The 11577-nt window shown below is 44.2% G+C and overlaps 1 protein-coding gene across 1 annotated transcript in view; it reads right to left on the reverse strand.

The window, feature by feature from the left end:
* Window positions 1-7588: 7588 nt before the first annotated feature.
* The window catches only part of LOC102243312 (nmrA-like family domain-containing protein 1), a 23427-nt gene continuing 19438 nt past the window's right edge, over window positions 7589-11577 (reverse strand). The window contains exon 5 of the mRNA XM_005858450.2: window positions 7589-8267. Within this exon, the coding sequence (XP_005858512.1) occupies window positions 8088-8267 (180 nt within the window). The 3' untranslated portion in view covers window positions 7589-8087. The remainder of the gene's footprint in view (window positions 8268-11577) is intronic.

Below are 11577 nucleotides of genomic sequence, written 5' to 3' on the forward strand. Positions count from 1 at the left end.
CACACACACAACACACACATACAAGCAAGAGGGAAGGCACATTCACCAAGTGTCCTAAAAGAAGAAATGCGGTTCTTAGCTCTTGGGACCATTTACTCCCCGCTCTCTTTCTTCCTCAATCCACACTTTGTTCCAGACCTGCCCAGGGAAGAACTGAATCAGAAGGGAATGCCATTCTGTATCAGAAAGCCAATTTAACTTAAAGTGAAGCACAAAAAGAATAAGCCATTTCATTTGTGTTTTGTTTTTAAATATTTTATTATAATCATGGCTACTCTGAACCCACATCTTCTCATTTCTTCATTTCTGCAGGAAAACGGCAGCTGCTGGGGTTCTGAGGGGAGAGAACGCACAGAGCCATGTCTGCACGTTCCTGTCTTCCCCTGGAAGATGGAAAATCAGGGATAAGAAAACTAGTGCTCGCCCTAGCTGGTTTGGCTCAGTGGATAGAACATCGGCCTATGTACCGAAGGGTCCCAGGTTCGATTCTGATCAAGGGCACATGCCCAGGTTGTGGGCTAGATCCCCAGTAGGGAACATGCAAGAGGCAGCCAATCAATGATTCTCTCTCATCATTGATGTTTCTATCTCTCTCTCCCTCGCATTTCCTCTCTGAAATCATAAAATATATATTTTTTAAAAAAGAAAATTAATGCTCACCCACACGATGGGACAATGGGAAACAATGACTTTGGAGTGAAATAATCTTAGGTGTGCTCTGCAATGAATGGGCTGACTCATTACTTTTAGAGCTTTTCCTTTACTGATCAAACACAGCTGATACTAACTCTTACCTCCAGAGATAATAGGATGATGAAATAACCTGGTCAAATCCTCTGTACAATGTAGATGCACCCTGAAAACTGGCTACTAGGGGTCCTGCTATTTCTCAGAAGAATCTCCCAACCTCTGCTACCTGTGGGCCTCCAGGGGAGAGAACCACAGAGAAGGAATAAGGTAGGGGGTTGGGGGCCACCCCCAACCCCAACGGAGCTTTTCACCTATTTTCACTTTATTACATTTTTATGTCTCTGACTAGTTTGACTAAAATATCAAGAAACCTCACATATTTGGGGTGGCCAGAGCAGCATGCCTTCCCAAACCAATGATACTCTGTGGGCCCAAGTTTAACACCATCTCCAAACAGTATACCTATTTCTGGCCAAAAGAAGGTCCCAGAAAGATAGAACTGTCTACCTTATCAAGTGGTGCACTTGCTTGGAAGGGATCCAAGCGTGTTGGAGTCCTCCTGGCCAGCCAAAAGCACCCAAGCCACTTTGGGAGAGAGCGGGTGGAAGCAAGGGCTCTAATTTTCATGTTAAGTCCCCATATGGCCTCGCAAATGTTAAAAATAGACTTTCACCTGCATCTGATTTTCCTCTTTGTTATTGTTGCAACCATTGTCTGTTTGAACAAAGAGGTCTCAAGAGCCTCTTTGAGCAGTTCACAGAGTTCAAGCCAGAGCCCAGATTGGAAGGACACAGATGTTAATGAACAAGGGGGCCAAGCAAGAGTGTCACTGGGGCCCGGCCAGTGTGGCTCAGTGGTTGAGCATCGACCCATACACCAAGAGGTCTCTGGTTCGATTCCCGATCAGGGTACATGCCCCGGCTGCGGGCTCGATCCCCAGGAGGCAGCTGAATCAATGTTTCTATCTCTCTCTCTTACCATCTCTCTCTAAAAATCCATTTTTAAAAAGCATATTTAAAAAAAATTTTAATGAACAATAAAAATAAATAAAATGGGCATAAAAACATCATATTGGCTAAAGCAATGCCAGCTGCTATAATAAACACCCAAAAAAGTTAATTGGCCCTAACATTATGAAAGCTTAGTTTTGGTTTACATAAAGTTTAGAACACATGTTCCTAATCTGCGAGCTGCTCTCCAAGAGGGGCATTAAGTGCCTGGGTTCTTTCTTTGTCTGGCTTCACCATTTTCTACACATGGCTTTCAAGGTCATCAGGCTTATAGACATCAATCCAAAGGTAGGGGGCAGATGATGGAAGAGTTTTATGCTGGGCCTAGAAATGGCACACACTTCTGCTCACATGCTAGTGTCTATATCACAGTTACATGGCTGCCATTAGCAGCGAAGAACACAGGAATGAGGTCCAGCTGTGCCCAGGAAGACGTGGAAACAGGTTTGGTAAACATCTAGCTAGTCTGCCACATGCACCAACTTCTCAGGGAGATAAGAAGGCTTAAATGAAATGCCGACTATGAAAAGTGCAGCTTTCAACAAATGTTGGTTCCTTTCTTCTTTCTCTGCCTCCATGGCCCGACCTCTGCTAGAAGCAATGAGGGAATGGATGCTTCATTTGTAAGGACATACAAATCGGAGCAGCTGCTGCCAACCAGCTCCTCCACCCACAGTCCCATTGCCAAAATAGGGGACCCTGAATCTTGTTCTTGCTCTTCCTCATCATGATCAAGCCCTCCACCCACAGTCCTTGCAGCCTCACCCTTCCACAAAGTTGGATGGTTCCACATTAGGATCAGAAAACCATCCTTCTAGGAACAGCTGAGGCAATTTATGTTTGGTGTCACTGTGTTTCTGTTAAATTTTAACTCAGTACCTGTAGGTGGGTCATGTAGTCTCTCACTGCCATAGTCCCCACTATTCCGTTGTTTACATGTGGTCTACTTCATTCGGTTAACTTCCTGGCTCTTGAAAACCTTTAGATTTGACACGCGATGATCTCCCAGGTTTCCATGAAGGGCCTCTATACACAGCCCCCTCCCCCATCCTGATGCGTTCCAGCCAGCCATTCAGACCCCTTGGCTTTGGCCTGTACCCTGAGGCACCTCTTGGCTATGCTTTCTTTTCCTCCTTGTGACTTGCCCAAATACTGCCTGTCCTCACCCGAACATCAGTTTCGTTATTCTCTGTGTGCATCTGGGAAAAGGTTTGCAGGAAACATCTTATCGAAAGTTGTGATTTCACAGCATGTGAGTAGATGTGGCTTCACCAGTTTTTGGAGGGTTGATCTTTATGCAGGTTGGAGTCTCATCTCTACAGTGTTTCTAAGAGAAAATATGGCCCAAATTCCAAACAACTGAATTCTGAATGAATTTGACAACCCAATCCTTTCATAACCTGAGAACTGCACTGGCCAAAGTTCCCATATGGTGGGAAGCTCACGAACTTTAGAGACACTCAGATGTGAACTTCAATTCTGGCTTTGCCACCTACTGATTAGGTGACTTTGGGTAAGTTACTAAAACTTACAACGTATGTTTCTTTATCTGCAAAATACGGAGATGACCTTGTTTATGGTGTTGGTACAAAGATTTAGTAAAAGATTGCATATACAATGGGGCCTTGACTACGAGTTTAATTCGTTCCGAGACTGAGCTCGTTAACTCAAATTACTCTATCAGCTCAATACAAAAAATCGGCCAAGAGACAGCTGGTATTTCAAAAAACTCGTTAGTCGGGACACTCGTAAGTCAAGGCCCCACTGTACAGCTCTAAGCACGATGGCTGGTACACAGCAAACACTCATAAGTAACAATTATTATAGTTGTCATAACAAAGGGAAGAATTAGGACAATCTGTGATGTCTGTTAAATTATAAAAGTAACTTTTTTACATAAAATTAAGCATCTAATTAACATTGTAGTTATGGAAAGCTGCATAAAAGGGGAAACTTAAAAGGAGACTATAGAGATCAACCAAAATTTCATTTTTCAGTGAAAACCACTAGTAACATCTTGGTGCTTTTCCTCTCAATATTTTACCATGTACATGTATACTTTACACAATTGGAATTAATGAGCCAGATATAATGTTATTTGACATCCAACATTTTTCACTTAAAACACAAACAGTGCTTTTTTTTTTAGTAAAAATTCTTTACAAATAATAGTTTCAAAATTTTAAAATTTAAGGGAGTTTTTAAACTACTCAACAATTTAATTATCTATTCCTTTAATGCTGAACAGTTAGCTTACTTCCATTTTTTACTCTCATGAACAACACTTCCATATAAAATCCTGGAAATTTTATTTTTTTATATTTGTGTTTATTTACTTAAAATAGCTTCCTAGAGGTAGTGTTGCCAGGTAAGAGTGTGCACATTTTTAATCCTCTTGGAACAGATTGCTGTGTAGCCCTTCAGAAATGCTATAAAAACGTATCCTCTGGGATGTGTTAAATTCATGCTATTGCCTTCCTGTTCGCTTCTGCGAGGAGTCCAGCAGTTGACTCCATTGCCAAAGAACACCTACTTTGGAGAGTAGACCTTGGGGCCTGTCCAGCATTCACTTCCTTTTCCTAACAGTGCCCCAAATTCCTTTTGGGGAATTTGCCTCTGCCCCTTGTGCAGTCCTGATGGGACTCCAGAGTTGGAAGGGTCCCCTGGGCGGAAGAGAGGATGATGGTGGAGAAGCCAGTGTAGGAGTGCCCACACCCACGCTCTGCCCTCGCTCCTGTGCTCCTCTGCTCCCGGGGCAGGGGGCTAAGGCCCTGTTTCAATAGAAAGCTCACCTTTGGCCTGAGGCCCACCCTCTACCATGAGTCAGGCCAGTGCTGTAGTGCCAGGCATAGGGAAGGTGCCCAGCATATGTTTGCTGAAATGACCAAGGAAGGTGATGAGAGAGCCTGAGAGAGACTGAGGGCTGTGATATGCACCAAGGAGTTCACTTTTTGAATAATAAGAATTATATGTCACGAGGGGCCATCAGGATTTTAGAGATGCTTAGGTGGGGCATGGCCAAAAACAGGTTGGGAACCACTGGGTTAGAGGGATCCTTTCTCACACTAGGTTTGTCCTGCCATCTAGTGGCGGGCAAAGGAAGACGGGCAGGGACCAGACCACCAGCAGAGGGCAGTCAGGGCACAAGGAACTTGCAGTCCTGAGGCCAGTGGGTGAGCAGGTGGGGTGAGGGAGATCTGGAGCAGCCAGGTACTGTGTAAAGGCAGCAAGGGCAGGAATTAGTCTCCATAATAATTACAGCTACTGTTTATTGAGCACTTACTATCTACCAAAGACTGTCCAAAGTGCTTTCCATGCTTTCAATCTTTCAGTCCTTCCAGCAGCCCCTTGTGAGAAAGGGGAAACTGAAACCCAGAGAAGTCAAATGACTGGCCCCAGTTCACCCAGCCAGTCAGTGGTGCGTCAGGAATCACATCCAGCATGGTCTGACTTCATGGCTTGGGTTTCCAGGAACACTTCTAGAATCACAGAGAGAGAGCGATCTCCTCCTGCATCCTTTCTGTGCCATCACCTCCACCCCCACCCAACCCATTCCCTGTGGTCAACAGAGGGTGTTTTGTTCGCAGTGGCTCACAGCCTCATTTCCACCCTCTGTGCTTCTCTTGAGTCCCCAGGTGTCTACTCTGAGCAACTCCAAAAGGAAGCTTTTCTCTCCCTAGGCCTGGAGATTGTCCATGGGGGAGAGGAGAGGATGGTGGGGAAGTCCCTTGTCTACAGGCAACAAATATAAAACGTTTCATGCTAATGTTCCCTGTTCTTTCTTTCCTCTTATTGGTCAAGTGAGGTGGGGATGCAAACCAGGCCCCTAAAAGACTCTGTCTCATCTCAGATGGGTACTGTAGGTTCGCTTCCAACTCCCGAAAGAGCTTCTTGTGCTTTGTAGGAACAATGGCAGGGCTGGCCTAGGGCTACCCCAGCCTTGTTCCGAAGGCCAAAAGAACCAGCCAGCGACCCAGGAGGCCGTGTGACCTGCAGGCACTCGCCAGTTCGGGGACACTGAGGTCTATTTAGGAGACAGCAGCCATTCCTCCTGCCTGGCCCACCCAGATGAGTAATAAAACACCTATTTTTGGTTTAGGGTTTTGTTTTGCTTTTCCCTTTTTAGAAATTTATCCAGACCCTTTTCCCAGGGTTGAGAGCTTGAGCTGCAGTGAATTTTCTGCTCGAAGGGTAAGCAGAGAGCAGTCTGAAAAGGAGAGTGGTCTTCAGATGCACTTGGATTGCAATTTCCCCTCAAGAATCAAAATGCAATAACTTCAACATATTTCATTCAACACAAACATACCACTTGATACCTTCAAAGACCCAAAAGGCTGATATTTGGCATCTCCAAGGCTCCTTCTCCTCTGAGTCAGACGCATAGGCACCGCCATCTTTGCTCAGCCGCTCCCAACACCAGTCACTGCCTGCCTGCCTACCCCAGAAGTGGACAACCTCTGGCCCTTTAAGTACCACTTGCTGGTTCTTACCACTCTCCAGCCTAGACACCTGTTTATTTCCCTTTCTAGCAATGATATGATCAATTAGCTTTATTCAAACCAAAATTTGAATAAAATTTTGGCACATGATTTGTGATCAATAAATGAAATTTAGATAACCAACATTTATTGATCACCTATCGTGTGCCAAGTACCAGGATATAAAGGAGTGCCAGTCACTCACAGCCAAGAGAAAGCCTAGTAAATGAGGCGTAGAAATGCTAAGCCAGAGATATACAACAACACCATGGGGGCCCTTCCATCACCTCCTCTTTCCACTTCCCTACCTTTCCCCAGCCCTTGCCTCAAGCTCCTGCCTTCATCCACTGCAGAGCCTCTGGGTTTGGCTTGGAGCTACATGATCAGAGAGCCCCCTTGCCCTGGCATGACACAAAGCCAACCACAAGCTGAAAAGGAGCCAGGGTAGGCTTTGGAGCGTGGACCACTCCGATAAGAAAGCACATAGGCCCTGGCCATTTTTCTCAGTGGTGAGAGCATCAGCCTACAGACTGAAGGGTCCTGGGTTCGATTTCTGGTCAAGGTCACCTACCCAGGTTGCAAGTTCCCCAGCCCCAGTGGAGGCATGTGTGGGAGGCAGCCAATCGATGTGTCTCTCTCACATCAATGTTTCTCCTCTCTCCCCCCTATTCCTCTGACCCTTCCACTCACTCTAGAAATCCATGGAAACAATACCCTCGGATGAGGATTTTTTAAAAAAGGAAAGCACACAGGAGGGGAGAGAAGTTCCAATTCACCATCAGTACTGGTGCCAAAAATAAAGTTTGTGGAATGCCTAAATCAGTGGTGGGAAACATCCAGCCCAAGGGCCGTATAAGGCCCACGAAGTCATCTGGTCTGGCCCTGCAAAGGCATCAGGAGCCAGTTAATTGAATGTTTGATTGAATATAGCAGCTAATTTTTAAGATGTTAATTTTGTATGGCCCACAGATGATGTTCTAAATATCCAATGGCCCTTGGCAGAAAAAAGTTTTCCCACCCTTGGCTTAAATGAAAGACAGAAGAATGAATAGATAAATACAGTAATTGAGTGATGATTCAATAGATGGTTTAATGAGTGAGTCAGAGAACGTTAACTTTCAACCCTGAACAAAACTGAATTTTAGAGTTTTTAATACTTGTGCTTGTTCATTGAACACCATGTCCCCCTCCCCCCCCCGAAAGTTATCTACCAAGCTTTTTTGTGTTTTTTTGTTTTGTTTTGTTTTATGAAATTAGCCCTGCCAAAGTGGCTCAGTGGTTGAGCACTGACCTATGAACCAGGAGGTCATGGTTCAATTCCTGGTCAGGGCATATGCCCAGGTTGCAGGCTCAGTCCCCAGTAGGGGGTGTGCAGGGGCCAGCCGATAGATGATTCTCATCATTGATGTTTCTATCTCTTTCTCCCTCTCCCTTCCTCTCTGAAATCAATAAAAAAATATATATATTTTTTAAAGAAATTAAAATTACTTGGTTCACTGAGAATGTGACAATGCACTTGGGGGAAAAATTAAAAACCTGGAGCTGCCAAGGAGAGGATCAGCGCCAGGGCTCTGGATGAGTTAGGCAGGAGAAGGCTGAGTGGCCACCCCCCACTCACGTTAGGGAAGAAGACTTGGCTGTTGGGGAGATAGAGCTACAGAAGGTGCCAGGTTTGGGGCTTCTTACTTAACAGGTGTACCATCCTTATCACTAGCTGGAAAGTTATATGTGAATCAAATCACTGTGTCCATCACCATTTCCATGTTTCCTACTTAAGAGAGAATTTCAGGGACGCCTTTGGAGTTGCAAACTATTGCATTCTAACATATCTGTTCTGTAAATGGAGATATGCTGTACAGAGGGCCAGAATCAGGGAAAAAGAAAGCTGTCGGGTGCCTGTGGTGAACAGTTAAATGCCCATCAAGGCTTCCTTGTTCTCTGAGACAAACTGGCTGAAGCTTTTGACTTCGGGGTTTAGTCGGTGGGTGAGCTTGACATCACGGGCTGGCTTCATCTGATAGAAATGAAACATGTTGGCCATTTCCTCCGCTCCAGGAAACCCCAGCTTCTCGTAAGCTTCCAGGGTGATCTTTTAAGAACAAGTTTTAAAAAAAAATAGTAAATTTTTAAAAAAGGAAATGTTTCAGCTCTCATTGAAAATAGTTTGAGAATAAATGATTCACCTTAATGATGACATAGGTCCACTGTTCTTCAGCCTAACTCCAAAACCCAAGAAGCTCTTGAGTTTTTTTCATAAGCAATTTGACAGCAAACTGACTTTTCTGAACTAATTCTGATCTGAACTTTGAAGCTATTTATGCTTTTTAATGATACCATTTAGTGGAAATAGTCATATATTTTTCTGCAGAGATATTACAGGTTCCTGTCCTGCCCCTGATGGTGATGTTACATAATACATGTAGAACACAATCTAAAAGCTGAAGCTTCTGAAAGCCAAATTGTGTCTGGTCCCAAGCATTTTGGATAAGAAACGATAGATCTGTCTTCCCTTCATCTGACCGGAGGTCAGCCCTCTCAGACAGTCTACCCATCAGGCCCTCCGCCTCCATGTAACACTCTGGCACCAGGATCTCTATCCTTTCCTATGGGCTGATGTCCCTTCATCATCATTCCAATCTTTGATTAGAAATGAGCATCTTGCCGAAACCGGTTTGGCTCAGTGGATAGAGCGTCGGCCTGCGGACTGAAAGGTCCCAGGTTCGATTCCGGTCAAGGGCATGTACCTGGGTTTCGGGCACATCCCCAGTAGGAGATGTGCAGGAGGCAGCTGATCGATGTTTCTCTCTCATCGATGTTCCTGACTCTCTATCTCTCTCCTTTCCTCTCTGTAAAAAATCAATAAAATATATTAAAAAAAAAAAGAAATGAGCATCTTGACTTCAACCATCCCAGACTCTGCCAGGCCCAGGCTCACACAAATGCTGCTCACCACACACTTACTGAGATCCCTTCTGTCACCTTCCACAAAACCCACCCCTTGAGTCCCTCTGACACTAATACATTAATAGTTCCCCCTCCTGAATTAGCAAAGACCATTTCTAACTATTGGATCCAGTGTAATCTGTCTTTAGCCCCTAAAGGTAAACTCTAACCTTGCTATTCCACTTGGCCTTTGGAAATTGTGACACACAAAAACAACTCATTGTTGCCCTGGCTGGTTTGGCTCAGTGGATAGAGCATCGGCCTGGGGACTGAAGGGTCCCAGGTACAAATCCAGTCAAGGGCACATGCCCAGGTTGTGGGCTCTATCCCCAATAGGGGGTGTGCAGGAGGCAGCCAATCAGTGGTTGTCTCTCATCATTGATGTTTCTATCTCACTCTCCATCTCCCTTCCTCTCTGAAATCAATAAAAATATATTCATTAAAAAATGATTATCATATGCCATTTATAATATGGAAAAATAAGAATAACTTGCCTATGCAAAAATAAGAAATGGCAGAATAAATTTTAGTATATATATTTTAACAATATTATGTAGTTATTAAAATTAATGTTTTAAAGAATTTTAACAAAATAAAAATGCTCATAATATAACATTAAATGAAAAAGCTAGATCAGTGGTTCTCAACCTTCCTAATGCCACGACCCTTTAATACAGTTCCTCATGTTGTGATGATCCCCAACCATAAAATTACTTTCGTTGCTACTTCAAAGCTGTAATTTTGCTACTGTTATGAATCATAATGTAAATATCTGATATGCAGGCTGTATTTTCATTGTTATAAATTGAACATAATTAAAGCATAGTGATTAATCACAAAAACAATATGTAATTATATATTCAATATGTGTTTTCCGATGGTCTTAGGCGACCCCATAGGGGTCACGACCCACAGGTTGAGAACCGCTGAGCTAGATACAAACATATATATATTGGAAAAAGACTAGAATATAATGTGTCAGATCTTATTAGTTGCTATCTCTGAGTATGTGATTTTTGTTTTCTTTTTTATAATTTTCTGTATTTTCTGAAATAAGCATTTGCTATATTTGAAATAAGAAAACAATTTAAAATTTAGTAAGAAGACTACATGAGCCCTGACTGGTTTGGCTCAGTGGATAGAGCGTCAGCCTGCGGACTGAAAGGTCCCGGGTTCGATTCCAGTCAAGGGCATGTACCTTGGTTGTGGGCACGTCCCCAGAAAAAAGCGGGAGGCAGCTGATCAATGTTTCTCTCTCATTGATGTTTCTAACTCTCTATCCCTCTCCCTTCCTCTCTGTAAAAACTCAATAAAATATTTAAAAAAAAAAAAAGAAGACTACATGAGAAGCATGGAAGATGACTTTGAAAATGTCTGTCTCCTTGGGTCACTTCCTCATCCTATAACTTTGACAACTAATATTCCTTAGTGAAATAAGGGATTCTTTTCTGCAGATTTTTGAAGGGAAGAGATTTTTGTTGTGTCTCACTTTCTGAGAGGACCATGTTCCTTTTGGGATTGGACAGACAGTTTCAGCCAGACCAGAGTTCCTGGGCATGCACTGGGAGTTTCTTCCAGGGCATGCACTCACTGAAGCAGTTATGCCTCCTTCTGACCAGACTAGGGGGCGGGGGAAAATCAGACTGCCAGTGCTGGAGCGCCACCTTGTGGCCACATACATCCTTCCCCAGAGTAGCATGATGCCTAAGCATTTCCCCACTCTAGAACCCTGGGCAGCATCTTCAACTCAGACTAGTTACTAAGCACTGCATTAACCATTCTGTAGAACTTCCAGCTTCTAATGCCCTAGAACTTTTGGTGCTAGAGGAGTTCTGCTGAATTGTGAAATAACTTGATGTACTAAGAAGAGTCAGGGACCAAGTATGTGATTGAGTGATGCTTGGAAGGTCCTGAACACGTCTACCTGGCCCTCTGAGAATGAACACTCTCCACATGCCCACACTCCTTCACCTTTCTCTCCTTCTTCTGTACAGACTTCAAACCCCATGAAACAAAAGAAATCTAAGACCCAAATGCAAATGCCCTTGGAGAGGGATCAGTCCCTGGGAAGTATATGTATACACAGGTACAAGTGACTTTGCAGATCCTCTCATGAGTCCATCTTTTGAGTGATTGGCTGTCATCCTGAGTTTGGGGGTAACTTATTTTCTTCTTTAAAGACATCTATACTAATAATAGAGAAATATGCAAATTGTTTGGGATGCCATCACAGTAACGGTAACGACTGAACAGCAGGCTGCATGAGGCAACAAGGCCGGCAGGGGGGTTAGTGAGGTACAACCAAACGACTGAAAAGCAAGCTGCATGGGGTGACCAGGCCAGCGTGGGGTGGGGGGGACAGTTACGGGCAACCAGGCCAGCAGGGGGGCAGTTGGGGGCAACCAGGCCGGCAAAGGGGGCAGTTGGGGGTGACCAGGCCAGCAGGGGGGGGGGAG

Source organism: Myotis brandtii, unplaced genomic scaffold, assembly GCF_000412655.1.
Source record: "Myotis brandtii unplaced genomic scaffold, ASM41265v1 scaffold118, whole genome shotgun sequence".
Taxonomy (NCBI): Eukaryota; Metazoa; Chordata; class Mammalia; order Chiroptera; family Vespertilionidae; genus Myotis; species Myotis brandtii.